The sequence below is a fragment of the Bos indicus x Bos taurus genome, chromosome 9 (genome assembly GCF_003369695.1).
Source record: "Bos indicus x Bos taurus breed Angus x Brahman F1 hybrid chromosome 9, Bos_hybrid_MaternalHap_v2.0, whole genome shotgun sequence".
Classification (NCBI taxonomy): Eukaryota; Metazoa; Chordata; class Mammalia; order Artiodactyla; family Bovidae; genus Bos; species Bos indicus x Bos taurus.
This window is the reverse complement of record NC_040084.1, coordinates 15,800,944-15,818,593: the sequence shown is the minus strand read 5'-3', so window position 1 is coordinate 15,818,593 and position 17,650 is coordinate 15,800,944. Positions and strand designations below refer to the sequence as shown.

The window sequence follows — 17,650 nt, the reverse complement described above, 5'->3', positions numbered from 1 at the left end:
TGTTTAGGCGGTGCCCAGACAATATAATTTTGACACGATAAATGAAGGGTCAAAAGCCCAGTATTTCAGAGCAGCCTCTCTACCCCAGCCAGATTTGACTTTTCCTTTGGGTAATATAATGTTGGGATTCAGTGTTTGAATCTAATGGTTGTTTCATTGATTTCCCTTTCTGTACATTTAGACATTTCCAAACTTGTCATTGCTACCCTGGGTGGCACAATCTGGGTCAGCCCCAGGATTGAGTGTTGCAGTTCAGTTCAGTTCACTCACTCAGTTGTGTCTGACTCTTTGTGACCTCATGGACTGCAGCACGCCAGGCCCCCCTGTCCATCACCAACTCCCAAGGTCTACCCAAACTCATGTCCATTGAGTCAGTGATGCCATCAAACCATCTCATCCTCTGTCATCCCCTTCTCCTCCTGCCCTCAATCTTTCCCAGCATCAGAGTCTTTTCCAATGAGTCAGCTCTTTGCATGAGGTGGCCAAATTACTGGAGTTTCAGCTTCAACATCAGTCCCTCCAATGAACACCCAGGACTGATCTCCTTTATGATGGATTGGTTGGATCTCCTTGCAGTCCAAGGGACTCTCAAGAGTCTTCTCCAGGACCACAGTTCAAAAGCATCAATTCTTCGGTGCTCAGCTTTCTTCACAGTCCAACCCTCACATCCATACATGATTACTGGAAAAACCATAGCTTTGACTACACAGACCTTTGTTGGCAAAGTAATGTCTCTGCTTTTTAATATGCTGCTTAGGTGGTCATAACTTTCCTTCCAAGGAGTAAGTGTCTTTTAATTTCATGGCTGCAGTCACCATGTGCAATGATTTTGGAGCCAAAAAAAATAAAGTCAGCCACTGTTCCACCGTTTCCCCATCTATTTGGCATGAAGTGATGGGACTGGATGTCATGATCTTAGTTTTCTGAATGTTGAGCTTTAAGCCAACTTTTTCGCTCTCCTCTTTCACTTTCATCAAGAGGCTCTTTAGTTCTTCTTTGCTTTCTGCCATAAGGGTGGTGATATTTGCATATCTGAGGTTATTGATATTTCTCCCGGCAATCTTGATTCCAGCTTGTGCTTCATCCAGCCTAGCATTTCTCATGATGTATTCTGCATAAAAGTTAAATAAGCAGGGTAACAATATACAGCCTTGATGTACTCCTGTTCCTATTTGGAACCAGTCTGTTGTTCCATGTCCAGTTCTAACTGTTGCTTCCTGAACTGCATACAGATTTCTCAAGAGGTAGGTCAGATGGTCTGGTATTCCCTTCTCTTTCAGAATTTTCCACAGTTTATTGTGATCCACACAGTCAAAGGCCTTGGCATAGTCAATAAAGCAGAAATAGATGTTTTTCTGGAACTCTCTTGCTTTTTCCATGATGTTGGCAATTTGATCTCTGGTTCCTCTGCCTTTTCTGAAACCAGCTTAAACATCAGGAAGTTCAAGGTTCACATATCGCTGAAGCCTGGCTTGGAGAATTTCGAGGATTACTTTGCTATCATGTGAGATGAATGCAATTGTGTGGTAGTTTGAGCATTCTTTGGCATTGCCTTTCTTAGGGATTGGAATGAAAACTGACCTTTTCCAGTCCTGTGGCCACTGCTGAGTTTTCCAAATGTGCTGGCATATTGAGTGCAGCACTTTCACAGCATCATCTTTTATGATTTGAAATAGCTCAACTGGAATTCCATCACCTCCACTAGCTTTGTTTGTAGTAATGCTTCCTACGGCCCACTTGACTTCACATTCCAGGATGTCTGGCTCTAAAACATAATTTAATCCCCAACTTAAAACATCGGTGTCATGTCAACCACCGTCTTCAGTCTGCTGAAAGATGCCTCCTGTGGACTTGTGGTCCTCCTTCCCACCACCTAAATATTTCACATCTGGCAGGCCTTTCAGGAGTACCTCCCAGCTCAGTGGGAGTCCATTTCAGCATATTAAGTCTCAGCCCTTCCTCAAATAGTCTGCTTTTCTGCAAAATCACAACCCTCACCATCACCTCCATCAACACATGTCAGTGTTCAACAGGTACAATCCCAAAGTCAAAGAACTGATTATTTCATTATCCAGTGGGCAGCTTTCATTATATTATGTGTTGCATAGCGACACCTACTGGTGAAGTAACGCAATAACATGTTGAATACAACGGGCTCTATGAGCATGCTAGGGCTTCTTCCCTGATAGTTCAGCTGGTAAAGAATCCGTCAGCAATGCAGGAGACCCTAGTTCGATCCCTGGGTCCGGAAGATCCCCTGGAGAAGGGATAGGCTACCCACTCCAGTATTCTTGGGCTTCCCTGCTATCTCAGACAGTAAAGAATCCACCTGCAATGTGGGAGACCTGGGTTCCATCCCTGGGTTGGGAAGATCCCCTGGAAAAGGGAATGGCTACCCACTCCAGTATTCTTGCCTGGAGAAATCCATGGACAGAGGAGCCTGGCAGGCTACAGCTCATGGGGTCACAAAGAGTCAGACACAACTGAGCAATTTTTGCCTTCCCTTTTTCACTTATGAGCACATTGCAAACAAAAATTTTTTAAATAAAAAAGTAAAAAGAAGGAAAGGGAAAAGAGGAGGGAAATGTCGATAGCTTTGCACACGATGTCACAGAAATCCTCCCTTACTCGTGTGAACCTTGCTTTTGTCAGGAAAGGAAGTAAAAACAGATCTTTCCAAGAGTTTTGCTGAAAGCGCAAATAGAAAAATGTAGGGAAAGTGATATTAAGAAAGAATCTTTTAAGTAGAAGGAGAAAATAATAGAATGTCTACAGGCTAAAAAGAATGATCCAGTAGAAAGAGAAAAAAATGATCCAGTAGGTGAACAAGGAGCATTTCTGGAAGAATATCCCTGAGAGGTGAAAAGTCTGGGATCCAGAGCATAAGTAAAGGAACTGGCCTTAGACAGGAGCACAGATCAGTCATCAGACACAGAAGAGAAAGTGTGAGTATTTGAGGTCAGATGCAGCCAGTGAGGTGATGCAGTGCTAGAAATCCAAGGAGTTATCTTCTGGCTCCTCCTGCTCTCAAAAAAAAAAAAAAAAATGTGAAGCAAGGTCATCAGCTGAGACTGAGAATTGGCAAGAAGTGCGGGAAATTTGAGATAAGTTGTGCATAGTTGTCCAAGAGAGAGAAACTCAATGGACCAGAGAAATGTAGTGTGATATTATTTAAGGATCATAAATTTAAAGTGAGTCCTAATGGTTGTTTTTCTCCAGCCAAGTTCAGCTACAAGGGTGCAAGTGAGGAGAAGGCAAAGAGCAGGGTTTAACCCTGGCTATGGTTTTGCCTATCAAGTACAATAATTGGGGGGGTAAGAGAGTGGAGGGCTTGTCCTCCTAAAGAGCCAGGCAATATTAATTTCCTTTCCTATTACACTCATGTTTTTAATGACTCAGTTTCCTGTTCGTTTGTTTACTCTTGGATAAATTGAAAGATTGTGGGGATGATGATTTTACTAAATTATAATTTGTGTATAAGCCATCTCTTTTCTGTTCTTTTGGTTTTTCTTTCACAAAGGATTTTTTATTTGTCTTTTCACTTAGGATATTATCTTTAATAAGATGACTGTATCCAAAACCTCTGATATTCAACACTGTGGAAAGGAGTAGATGTTTCAAAGGAAGATTGCAATAGTGTAGGTTGACAGGACATATGAAGCTATTTTTCATAGTCTAATGGTTTATAAAACAAATTAACTCATGCCCATACATAAAAGACTCACTATTGCTATAGGAATTTTTCACTAGGTCTCTTAATGGCTATGTATTGCATATCTGTTGTGTACAAAACACTGTACTAGGCAAGCACTGAGGTGACTTGGGGAGAGGGTAGGATTATAACACACAGGAATTTGCTGTCTAAAAGTTCTAGGTATTTGCAAACCCAAAGGTATTTGCAGTCTAAAATCATATATTTACAACAAATTATTGTGCAAGGCAGGACAAAGCAAGCACTACACACAAGGTCCATGACAGTCGTTCACCTAATTTACCTTTACCTACCGCAGTGGGCCTGAAACAGTAGAAACCTAGTGAATACAGTAAATCAGTAAATGTAAAAAAGATCTGAGCCAGGCTAGAGGGGCTGGAGGAACCCACACGTGAATTCTGCACGTGAGATCTGAGAAAACTTAAGAGAGAAGGAGAGCCGGACCTTGAAGGAAAAAGAGGAGCCCAACAAAAAAAAAGGGGAAGAAAAGAGCCCTTCTCCACGAAGACACAAGCCTGAGATGTACAAGCAGCATGGAAGCGCAGGGATGCATAGGGCATGCGCAGTCTAGTCGGCGGACCGCGATGCAGTACCGTGCAAGAGAGTCAGCAAGGAAGGGCGATGCGGTACGCGAAATCTGTGATCAATCAGATGAGTTTTTATCGAGCACTTACCACTGTGCCCAACACCGTAGCTCTTCTAATATCACAGAAACCCTGTAAGATAGCCACCAAAAGTCTCCATTTTACAGTGGAGAAATTTAGACAGAGAGGTCAATTTTATACCTCTTATACAGCTGGTCAGTCACAGAGCCAGGGCCGCGGGCACCGCTGGTACTATTAATTAAAACACTTTGAATAGTGGAGTGACATGTGGTTTGCGTTGCTGCTACATTTTTCTTTCACAAATAACGGACATATTCAAGTTAAATTTAAAAGTTAAGCGCCATGATTATTAGCTGTTACTCCTCCCTGGCGGCTCAGCGGTAAAGAATCCACTTGCGACGCAGGAGACACAGGTCTGATCCCTGTGTTGGGAAGATCCCCTGGAGAAGGGAATGGCAACCCACTCCAGTATCCTTGCCTGGAAAATCCCATGGACAGAGGAGCCTGGTGGGCTACAGTCCATGGTTGCAAGAGTCCCACACCGCTTGGCAACTAAATCACCACCACCACCTCTGTACTTAGAAGTTCTGAATAGACAAATATATTAATTTCCTCTTTCCTTCACCCAATGATATGACTATTTCCCAAAACTACTGGCTTATGGATTATTTTCTTTATGATTAATCTACAATATAATATAACTCAACTGCACTGTTATCCAAATGCATATTTAACTAAATTTTTCTAATACGATGAAAAATATAGTTTCTTTTTTAATGAAATCACTTTGTCTTTCTCTCTGTAACTTTGAACTTCATCCAGAGACCGTTGTTGATGACACCCAATTCATCATCATACAGGTTATACTTATGTTTTATCACTATCTTACAGAAATATTTTCTGCCTCAAAAAATTTTCCAATCTATTAAATGCACTCCTTTTTTATAGCAAGTCTTTCAACTCTCAACTCATTCTCATTAAACTTTTACCCCATACCTTCCAAATACTTATATAAACTAAAACTATCAGCTCATAAAAATGTATCCTGAGAATCGGAGTTCAGTTCAACATCAACATTACAATTTATGCAACACTGAAGGACAGTATCTAATGTGATCTAATTATTTTACCCAAGAGTGCTTTCATTAGCTCTAATAAATATCAGCTCTTTTTACCTCCTCTAAATTTGTAACATTACATGTTTCAATTCTTTACATTACATATATTTTGTTTTTACTTGAAATCCTTGGGAAAGAGACAGATTTCATCAATGTAGCCTGTCTTGTAAATATTCTTGAGCCCAGGTAACCTTAAGCCTCTCTTCTTAAAAATCTTGCCCACATTTTCTCTAGAGATGACAGGGGATGGGGGCATCCTGCTCAAATGAAAGTATTATCAGAGTGGGTCCCCTCTGGTTGGCTTCATGTGATCTGAAGAAACACAGAAGGCTGGGGAATCTGATACTTAGGTCATGCAAGAAACCAAAGAAAGGTAGAGGATGTTTATCCTAAAGTAAAAAAGTGCCTAATATAAAGAAAATACAAGGAACTGCTTGCAGAAGCATCTGTAACTTGGTCTTTGCTAGACCAGAGGGCAGAAGTAGAACTAATGTGTGGAAGCTACTGGAAAATAATTTTCAGCTCAAAGGAAAGAATTATCTAGGTAGACATTCAAAAATGGAACTCGGTGTTTCCTTGAGGAGGGAGGCAGCCGTTTGCAGAGTACCTGCATTAGGTCTCCTTCCACAGGAGATCTGAAAAACTGGTGACTGTATTATTTATTTTCCAAGTAGGGACACATTGAGAATGAAAGGACAGAAGCAAGAAATCAGGAGACCCAAAGCCCACCAAGTCCCACACCCTCCTAGTTCACCTCGTTGTTGACCACTAGCGACGTGGACTTATGGACACGTGGAGGTTTGTGAAAGATCAGCCCTGGTAGGGAAAGGGAATAGCTCAGATCCCATGAGAATGCAGGGAAACAGGGAAATCTGTGACCTTCTCATCTCTCCTTCTGTTCCCACTCTGATAAGATGAAGTCCAAAGTCATAGATCTAGCAGGATCTCTGTGAGCGAGCCTGGGTATCAGCAAAGTGTTAAGATCCAAAGGGATCTGATTGGGAAAAATTCCAGGATGGGGGCTTTGTTCCCAGAGCCAGGGTGGAAATACTATTCCCAAACCAAGCCATTCAGAGGGTTCTACCAGAGCATAACAAGCAAGTAAGAACAGACCAACCCCAAAGGACCAAAGACTCTGGAGGTGGCTCAGGCGAGAGCAAGACCAGCCTAAGAGCAGAGCCCCACCCTGCAGCCAGGTGCCATGGCAAGGACGGGGAGTGCAGGAGTGTGGGAACACGAGCTCCCCCAGTGGGGTCTGTGCTCACCAAACCAGAGAGGCTTAGAATTATCCGATGACGCACATTTTTTTCTCTTCCGTTCTTCGTGGCTATTGAAATACGATTACAAAACTTTGTGAATGTTGCAAAGAGTTTATTAGAAATTAACATTCCTAAACTAAAATTCCCGTCTTACCAACTGCAGTGGCCACTCATGGCTGTGGATTCAGCTTCTAGACTCCCCCTTGGGCAGCTTTGGCCCTGACGTGGAATGGGCACCTTCCACTCTGCCGTGCAGCCCACCTGACAGAGGGAAGGCTGACCCCCACCTCCAGTTAGAATGAGCCACTCAGGATCATCCCAATTCCCTGCCCAGGACCACTCAGCTCAAGCTAATAGCGCCAGCGTATCCCCATTGGCAGCTGGTATTCATCCAAGCACGTGGCGTGGATCAGCCAGACTGTAGGGAAAGGCTATTTTTCAACATGAACAGGGCAAGCGCATTTAATTTGGTGGAAGCTGGCCTACAAATAAAGTCCCACGTGAGGGGATGGAGCAGAGAAAATGAGAGTAGTAGAAAGGCAAGCAGGGTTTCATTGCAGCAGGCAGTTCTTACCTTTTAGCTTTCTTTCATATGCAGTAATAACTCCCTTACTGTTTAAGCCAATGAGAAGAGGGTTCTCCTGACTCTTCAGCTGAAGGTCTCCTTATAGATCCACAGAACAGTGGTTCCCAAACCTGTCCACATCTTGGAATCACCTGGAGACCTTCAGAAGCTGCTGACCCCTGTGTTCCAATCAGAGATTTCACGTTATTGCTCTGTTGCTTGCCTGGGTGAGCAGACGAGTCTCTAAGAATGGGTCACTCCCCAAGACTGGCAGTGTCCTTTGAGCCTCCTCAATGTGACAGAGAATGTGTTCCTACCCGGACTCCATCAGCCCACTCACCCCACCCCCAGTGAAGGAGGGGTTTATATGCTTTGTGGCAAGGTTTGAATTGCTCTGCAGCTGCTGCTGCTGCTGCTAAGTCACTTCAGTCGTGTCCGACTCTGTGCAACCCCATAGACGGCAGCCCACCAGGCTCCCCCGTCCCTGGGATTCTCCAGGCAAGAACACTGGAGTGGGTTGCCATTTCCTTCTCCAATGCATGAAAGTGAAAAGTGAAAGTGAAGTCGCTCAGTCATGTCTGACTCTTAGCAACCCCATGGACTGCAGCCTGCCAGGCTCCTCCATCCATGAGATTTTCCAGGCAAGAGTACTGGAGTGGGGTGCCATTGCCTTCTCCGGGTTCTGCAGCTACATGCTTACATTTCTGCTTGATCCCCTCATCTGGACAGTATTTCAGAAGCTAAGGGGTGGAGTGCCTTCTTTAGTAAAATGACAGCATCAGTCTTTGTAATCCACATGCTGGTGGTCTCCAGAGGCCAGAGTAAGTGGTCCCAGGTCATCAGTAATTCATCTCTTAAACAGTAGACTGGCTAAAAGGAAGGAGGTGGAATGGGAGGGGAGGAATGGAGATGTGACCACACTGTTAACATGCTCTGACAGCTCTGGACCCCAGTACCCAACTGGGTGGTGGTAAATGGAGATATAAAATAGTATCTGTTTCATCTATGTAGTGGAGTTTCCCCAGTGGCTCAGTGCTAAAGAATCTGCCTGCAGTGCAGGAGGTACGGGAGACATGGGTTCAGTCCCTAGGTTGGGAAGATCCCCTGGAGAAGGGCATGGCAACCCACTCCAGTATTCTTGCCTGGAGAATCCCATGGACAGAGGAGCCCGGTAGACTGTCGTCCATAGGATCGCAAAGAGCCTCAAAGACTGAAGTGACTTAGCATGCATACACATCTATATAGTACAGCTTTTGTGACAATGATAGGAAATAATATATATAGAAGAAAACTCAAAATAAAATAGTGCTCTGTGAATGTAAGGTATTTTTATGAGAGGTCCACAAAGTTACAAATGAAATCCAGACCTCACCCTACCAGACACCACGGTGGCGGCCAGATGAATGGCTCCAGGAGTTTAATCCTCTGCCAACACCCTCTCTTTGGCCTGTCTTCCACTCCTTCTCTCATCATCCTTCATAAAATATCAAGCATGCTCTGTAAATGAAATTCTAACGCCTCAAATCACTTTCAAGCACACTGCCACCCCCAGAGCCCTGCCCACACAGAAATCCTAGGGCTGCGACTAATGGGCAGGGAGGTTGTTTGGCTGCATTTTTTTCCCCTTGGTTTTTAGAAGCACTCCACTTCCTCATCAAGAGCACACCTCTGGGTACCACAGTGCTATATCATTCCCTACTTGAATTATAATGTCTATCAAAAGAGGCATCTCTCGGGAGGCTTGAGTGCTAAGTGGGGAGTGATTTTTAGAGAGATGTGTGGGAAATCGTTTCAATATTTGGCAGTTCCTAAAGGCAAGATGATTCGAGACTTTTTTTAAAAATACACTTGATCGGCTCATTCTGCTATTCCCTGATTTCTGAAAATGCTTTATCATTGGAATTTGACATTTGCATTAAAATAAAACTTCCATAAGCCACAGGACCAGTTTTTAGTTTTCTCTAATCATTTATCGTATGCTTCACCTATAACACACAAATGTATATGTTCACCAGGAAATCAATCTTTTTTTAAATCGAAATATAGTTGATTTACAGTGCTTCAGGTATACAGCAAAGTGATTCCGTTATGCACATATATATATTCTTTTTCAGATTTTTTCCATTATAGGTTATTCAGTTCAGTTCAGTCGCTCAGTCGTGTCTGATTCTTTGCGACCCCATGAATCGCAGCACGCCAGGCCTCCCTGTCCATCACCAACTCCCGGAGTTCACTCAGACTCACGTCCATCGAGTCAGTGATGCCATCCAGCCATCTCATCCTCTGTCGTCCCCTTCTCCTTCTGCCCCTAATCCCTCCCAGCATCAGAGTCTTTTCCAATGAGTCAACTCTTTGCATGAGGTGGCCAAAATACTGGAGTTTCAGCTTTAGCATCATTCCTTCCAAAGAACACCCAGGGCTGATCTCCTTCAGAATGGACTGGTTGGATCTCCTTGCAGTCCAAGGGACTCTCAAGGGTCTTCTCCAGCACCACAGTTCAAAAGCATCAATTCTATGGCACTCAGCTTTCTTCACAGTCCAACTCTCACATCCATACATGACCACTGGAAAAACCATAGCCTTGACTAGACAGACCTTTGTTGACAAAGTAATGTCTCTGCTTTTCAATAGGTTATTATAAGATATTAAATATAGCTCCCTATGTTATATAGTGGGCTTCCCTGGTGGCTCAGATGGTAAAGAATCCACCTACAATGCAGGAGACCTGAGTTTGATCCCTGAGTTGGGAAGATCCCCTGGAGGAGGGCATGACAACCCACTCTGGTGTTCCTGCCTAGAGAATTCCCATGGACAAAGGAGCCTGGCAGGCAACAGTCCATGGGGTCGCAAAGAGTCAGACATGACTGAGTGACTAAGCACATGTTATATAGGAGACCTTGTTGTTTATCTATTTTATATGTAGTAGTGTGTATCTGTTAATCCCAGGTTTCCTATTTATTCCTCCTCCCTCCTTTCCCCTTTGGTAACCATAAATTTGTTTTCTATGTCTGTGAGTATGTTTCTGTTTTGTAAATAAATTCATCTGTATCGTTTTCTTTAGATTCCACATACAAGCAATATCATATGATGTTTGTCTCCGTCTGACTTACTTCACTTAGTGTGATAATTTCTAGGTCCATCCATGTTGGTGCAAATAGCACTATTTCTTTTTTTTTTTTTTTATGGCTGAGTACTATTACCAGGAAATCAATCTTTCTTTTACAGATCTCTCCATTAAAATATACGGTTCTGAAATTAAAGACATAGATAATGCCCCAAGAACTGAAGCAACCAAAAATACCGCAAAAACGTACAAAGTGTCAACCATGAGACGAATATTCGATTTGGCAAAGCATCGAACCAAAAGATCAGCATTTTTCCCAACTGGGGTTAAAGTGTGTCCACAGGAATCCATGGAACAGATTTTAGCCAGTCTCCAAGCTTATTATAGATTGAGAGGTAAGGAAAGAGATGTAGCCTGTTCAGACTTCCCCTCTTTTTGTCTCTTCTCTTTCTTCCATACCTAGATTGTCTTCAGCCCAGGACTTCCAGTTTCTGCTTCAGTCACAAGAGTTATACAAAATAGCCAACTGAACTGAGAGTTGTGAATAATAAACCTTTGAAACTATGGTAGATCTGTGTTTGTCTGTCTTAAAGCCATGTCCTCTGCAACACAGAACCATTAGGGCATTTAACAAGCCACCCACCCTGTGGCGGATTCATGTTGATGTATGGCAAAACCAATACAATATTGTAAAGTAATTAGCCTTTAATTAAAATAAATAAATTTAAATTAAAAAAAAAAAATAAGCCACCAGAAAGCCTTCGCCTATGGGTTTCACCTCTTTGTTTTATTTCTGCCAAAGCCCAGTACTGAATTCGAATATTGTTACTATGAAGAAGCACAAGAATGATTGCGACATCAGGGAACTAAGCAAATTGATTTATGACTTAAGATCTCACTTTTCAAAAACCACGTTACAATCCTGATCCTCCCTTCCTTCTTGGTAAGTTTGCTGATTCAGCAAAAAGGCCTGACGCTGGGAAACCTAGAGGCACAAATTAGCAGTGGTTACCAAGATAAATGCATAGGTGTTAAGGGGATTTACAACACAATTACCGTGGCTTCCAGCAGAGTTACAGCGCAGTTTTTACCCCGAGCCAGCATCACAGGACTCTTACAGCATTCCCAGAAGTCATGATGGAGTTCAATCACACCACAGCTGTCAGCAGCTGTCCTTGCCATTCACTTACAATGGATGAAAAAAATTCCCATGGCTTATTTAAATGGAAGAAAGAATCTTTGGTAGCTTCTGTTACATCCCCAGGACCTCCCTGCTGGCTCAGTGGTAAAGAATCTGCCTGCCAATGCAGGAGACTCAAGTTGGATCCCTTGGTCAGGAAGATTCCCTGGAGAAGGAAATGGCAACCCACCCCAGTATTCTTGTCTGGGACATCCCATGGACTGAGGAGCCTGGCGGTCTAAAGTGCCCAGAGTCACCGAGTCAGATACAACTTAGGGACTGTTAACAATTACATCCCCAGGTAGCCCCATATTATGCAAAGAGTCTTGCTGGCTGAATTCTAAACTCAGCTCACCTTCCCTGTGAGTGCTGAGGAGGGTTACTGATTACAGCCTTGATCATAATAGACGTTTGCTTCTATTCCAAACAGCGCAGTCACCTGGCTCCAGACTTACTGACCAGAGCAAGCTGGTGCAATTCCAGCCTTGATGTGTTACACGTTATGACCACTGAACAGTATGTCTTCACACTAACATCTCACCAAATTCTTAAGTATTTACATCTATAAGATGTGCAAGGATTGAAATTAATGTGGGGCATTCTTATGGACTTGGAAAGCATCATTAACTAACAGTATCAAAAATACCAAGCCTTGTGTTCCTTGTATGCCTCATTTTATGTGGAAGTAAAGAGAGAACTTGCTTTTTGACAGAAGCCACACCTGCAGAGAAATGACAGGTACTGGATCAGAGTCAGAAGGAGGACTCTAATGATAGAAAATCAAGTGCACTATATTAATATTCTTTACTAATATAATATTTAGCCCAGCACCTCTGTGTAGCGGTTTCTCAGTAAATGCTTGTTGATAGATGCAGGAAGTCATTGGAAGTGCAAAGAAAAGACAGTGCTGCTTATAAAGCATTCATTTGAATGTGACGACACAGTGGTCAGCTAATGACACTGGTAAATTTCATGTTATTTGTTAATAGATAGAAAAATAAATGCATAATATATGCATCGCACTGACCATGAACACAGCTATTGCTGACTATTTTCATGTAGCTTCTAATCTTTTATGACATTCACAAACAGGATTCATCACAGGAATTTGCAGACTAGACTACTCATTGCTGCAACCGAATTCTTTGCTCTGAATTTTATTCATAGCTCTTTATCCTTGATTAGGTTTGCCTCTTTCATTCTTGCTTCCCTGGATGAAACAAGCCACTGTTTTCTCCCCACAGCAATGACAGCCCATTATCTTTATGGCTGCCCCTGGGTGATATGAAATTTTACTATTCATCAGCATAATGTTTTTAAGTCTAACAAATTGGTTCACAAAGAAACTAGAACTAAGACCCAGCTATAAAGTGGCATTTCTCTGACAGAGTAACCCACTTATTGTTCTCATAGCTGCTTTTACAAAATTATCTTTCTAATTTAGGAGAGACAGCATCCACACTCCTCAAATCAAATGGAATATTGAGCTATTTCTTTTCCCAGTCCTAAAGCAACACAAGGGAAAATGTTCTGTGCTTCCTGATGGAATCACAGGCATGCTCATCAGAAAGCACAGACACAGGAGCCAAGGTCATTTCTGGTAGCTTCCCAGGTAGGACCCTGTGCGCCCACCTAGATGACTGCTGGGGCTGCATCCCTTCAACCTCCTCTGTGAGTCCTTTGAGAAGCCACTCTCCGCATGTCTTCCCCCTTCTCTCCCTTCCTCTGTCTTCACTCTCTCTCCCAACCCCAATATTAAAAGTTAGATAGAAGTTAGATCTTTGTTTCATGTTACTGTGTGACCCAGAGAAAGCTAAGATGGAGGGAACCCTGGTTCTTGCTGCTCAAAATGCTGTCCACAAACAGGCGGTATCATCATCAGCTGGAAACCACCTAGAGATGCTGGTACTCAGACTCCACAACAGACCTACTTCATAACCTGCATTTTAATAATTTGCCCAGATAATCCTGCTCTTTGGCCTGCCACCCTTTCTTACACCTTGGGTACACAGAAAGCCCTTGTCCCCATTAAAACTTTTCACCAATGTTCTGAGAGAACATTCTCCCTGAAGCACAAATGGCTGAAGCTGCTTGAAGAATTATTTCCCTAAGGCATTGTAGTTTCTAGAGATCAAAATGTTAGGATGTATCTAGGAGCCAGTGTCTTTTCTTTAGACTAATTTGAGGGACAAAAAAAATTTTTTTTTGGTGACTCCTCTGATGTCATTTTTTTGCCCTCCTGGAAGCTCAGCACAAACCAGGAGAAAGAATCCTTTTGTGATCAGGAAAACAGGGGCACCAGCCCATGACTCACCGGGATAGTCATCCATCCTTATTGAAGGCATAACAAATAAAAACCTTGTAAGCCGAGGTATCAAAAGATCTCAGGGGCTGGGAGGCATCTGGAATTTTCTAACACTTTGTTATACCACTCTGCACCATCCTTGTCTGAACTGGTTGTGAAGGATTGTCACAAGAATTTTGGAGAAATCAGAGCCTTGAGTCCTCAGTCTCCTCACTGTTACTTGAGATCTGACCACAGGACCTCAGCCTTTCTGCTGAATGTCTCAACCTAGGCTGTTTGGTGATGTAGGAAGAACTCCAGGGAACACACAGTTCATAGGTGGACAACTTAAATGGCTCATTCCAAGTGGTGGGAGCTGCACCCACCCCCAGCTCTATGGCTTCTGGTCACATTGCTGATGATAAATGACCTGAGCTTCTGTTGGTCTGGAATTCTCTTTGTTTCTCAAAACAGAAAGCTAAGAGAAACCCAGATGCGGACCAGATGGGGAGTGTGGGAGGGTAAATCATAGGAATAAAAGTCTCCTAACTAGGTTTCTCATACCTCATTCCTCCCCACGACTCACAATCCTTTTTCTCTGCCTGGCAGTCAGAGGGTTTCTTTAGAAAGTCAGATGACGTCAACTTCTGTTCCAAAGCCTCCACTTGCTCCCCATCCCTCCAGAGGGCAAAATCAATATATTGCAATTGCTTATGACCGAAATCATCTAACTTTTTAAAAAATCTAACTTAATCCCCTAAAATAATTTGTAAATTCGGTGCCCCCTTGCATGCCATCACTTCATGGCATGTAGTTGTAGAGGTGACTGCAGCCATGAAATTAAAAGACGTTTGCTCCTTGGAAGAAAAGCTATGACCAACCTAGACAGAATATTAAAAAGCAGAGACATTATTTTGCCAACAAATGTCCATCTAGTCAAAGCTATGGTTTTTCCAGTGGTCATGTATGGATGTGAGAGCTGGACCATAAAGAGAGCTGAACGCCGAAGAATTGATGCTTCTGAACTCTGGTGTTGGAGAAGACCCTTGAGAGTCCCTTGGACTGCAAGGAGATCCAACCAGTCCATCCTAAAGGAGATCAGTCCTAAATATTCATTGGAAAGATTGATGCTGAAGCTGAAGCTCCAATACTTTGGTACTTTCACATCAATATCTGATTCAAAGAACTGACTCATTGGAAAAGACCCTGATCCTGGGGAAGATGGAAGACAGGAGAAGAAGGGGACAACAAAGGATGAGATGGTTTGATGGCATCACTGACTCCATGGACATGAGTTTGAGCAAACTCCAGAAGCTGGTGATGGACAGGGAAGCCTGGTGTGCTGCAGTCCATGGGGCTGCAAAGAGTCAGACACGACTGAGTGACTGAACTGACTGACTGCATTCTTCTTCTAAAGTTTTCATTATAAGCTTAAATAATTGGATACGGTGTAAGTTTGGTGAGCTGTAAATATCGATATTGAAAATAAAACAGGAGTTAGAGCATTCTCCTGCATACAGTGGAATCTACCACAGGCTCAATACTTATCATCAAACACTCTTTACAAATGCATGAACACCTCTTCCTAACAGCAGGCAATGTCACATGGTCCCTCTCTCTCCACACACCCACATTTCCATCCCACTTCTCGCTGCAGAGTCTTATCTTAATGTGACTTATATCATACTTGAAAGTCTGTTATGGGGTGCTTGAAGATATTCCTCAGTAACAAAATATACATAAATTGAAGTTAATTATTTTAACTTATTTCCTAAGTAAATAACTTATTTTACTTATTTTCAGAAATCTCTTCTGGATTCAGTTATAATTATTTTTTATATAGGATTGATTAAAGTAAGTAGATGTAAATTTGACAAAAGTTTTTATTTTTTGTACTGACAGATGCATGTAAGCTCAGATGTTCGGTTTTGGGTAACTAATGTTTATGAATACAAAGTTAGGAACAAGGCTTTGGAAAGAGCCAATTTAAATGAAGAGCCTGTAGCTTAAGCTCTCCTAACCTCTGCCCTGGAGACATGGGATTGCTTTGGTGCTGTTCCTTTCCTCTGTTAATTCATGTGCCATTATTTGTTATTTCTATTATGCGTTGCGAACATTAGACAGAACTTAACATCAATTTTATCTCTATTCTTTTCCTTAGTTTCGCTTAACTGCTAGGAAAACGTGAAACATAAATAAGTAGACAGGAACAGATGGAGTTCTGTTATAGTGATATTCTTATTCTTTAAGTTCCTCTGGCATTTTAGGCTAACAATCACACCATGATCTGATCATTATTTTTAATGATGTATCAGCTGTTGACTCCATTAGGACTTCTAACGCAAAGAATCACAAACTGCCCTACTTGCAAAAACTGTGTGCTATCCGTCAACCAAGTTCCCTCCCTGTCTTAACCTCAAACACAATTATTTCAAACACCCTTTGTGTGGCAGCCCAGGGGCACCATGCCACAGAAAGATCAGGGATGGGGGAGTGGGGCAAGGATGCTGGCCAAGGGGGAGATGAGGAAGGAAAAGTCGTGTCCTTAGGGAAATTTAGGAAAGCGTGCTAGGAAAGCTGAGATCTAGACACTGAGTGTTTAAATATATGTGTGACTGTTTACCCCTTGGAAAATCTGCAGATCCAGCCAGGTACCCAAGGCCCAGCAGAAGACGACTGGGCTACAAGTCCTGTACCCTCTGTGTGCCTCTCACCACAGCCTTCTATGTTCCACCCCTGTGACTCTCAGCCTTGCTCTGGCCACAGCTGACCTGCTTGCTAGTCTTTCAATGCACTCCCTGTTCTTCAGCCTTGGGGCCTCTTTCCAAGCTGTTCAAAAGTCACCTTGATCATGAGGACTTCTTCAACCACCTTATTATAAATAGCAGTCACCCACACATACACATTCCTATCTCCCTTCTTTTATTTTTCTCCCTGGTGATATATATACACCTGGGAGTATTTCTCCCAGGTATATATTTCTCCCTGCTCCATATATACTTGTTGAATGCGTTAATCTCTATGGGCTGTAAGCTAGTGTGTCAACATCAGCCATGACAGAGCCCTCCATGTTTAGGACTGTGTTTGGGTTGGGAGAAGGGCATCTTCTAAGGATGTGGCATCTTCTAAGGCATGCTGCCTTCCAGTGTGCCAGGAGGCGGTGTGGGAAGCCTACCGGATCTTTCTGGATCGCCTCCCTGAGCCGGGGGAATACCAGGACTGGGTCAGCGTCTGCCAGCAGGAGACCTTCTGCCTCTTTGACATCGGGAAAAATTTCAGCAACTCCCAGGAGCACCTGGATCTTCTTCAGCAGGTCAGTTCAAAGACGGTATGTAAGTTAGTCCAAAGTAGCTCCCAGGCCTCCAGCCCTGTCCCCTTTAGAATTCGTTTCCCCAGGGTATGGGTTGGTTGAAGAAATGCTTGGAAAGATCTGAGAAGGCCAACGGTAAATTCATTTCTGCAAAATAACATTGCACAGGCAGGTTGAAGTAAAGTTAAAGAGAAAGAGGAATGAAAATAGACTCTGGCTCTTCGGTTGGCATTATCTCTTGGTAAAATGACTTTTTATCTTTCTGCAGAGAATGAAACAGAGAAACTTCCTTGAGAGGTAAGTACCCAAAATAGAGTGCAGCATGCTCTTGACTTTTGAAGGATCACACGATGGAGTGAGACTGAGCTATTATGCCTTTATATTATTTCAGCTACTGAGATCTGAGTAGGTGATTCTGACAGACAATTTGTGCATGTATTTTGCTGAAGATAAATGAGTATATAAAAGGGAAAATGGATAGACCTTATAGACTGAGATAGATGTTTGCACTACATTTGCAGATGAAAATGAATGCAATACCAGGTGACAATTA

At 42.8% G+C, this 17,650-nt stretch overlaps 1 protein-coding gene across 1 annotated transcript in view; it reads left to right on the top strand.

The window, feature by feature from the left end:
• The window catches only part of IMPG1 (interphotoreceptor matrix proteoglycan 1), a 169,427-nt gene that overhangs the window by 23,861 nt on the left and 127,916 nt on the right, over positions 1-17,650 (top strand). The window contains exons 2-4 of the mRNA XM_027550977.1: positions 10,485-10,718; positions 16,934-17,100; positions 17,366-17,394. Of these exons, the coding sequence (XP_027406778.1) occupies positions 10,485-10,718; positions 16,934-17,100; positions 17,366-17,394 (430 nt within the window). The remainder of the gene's footprint in view (positions 1-10,484; positions 10,719-16,933; positions 17,101-17,365; positions 17,395-17,650) is intronic.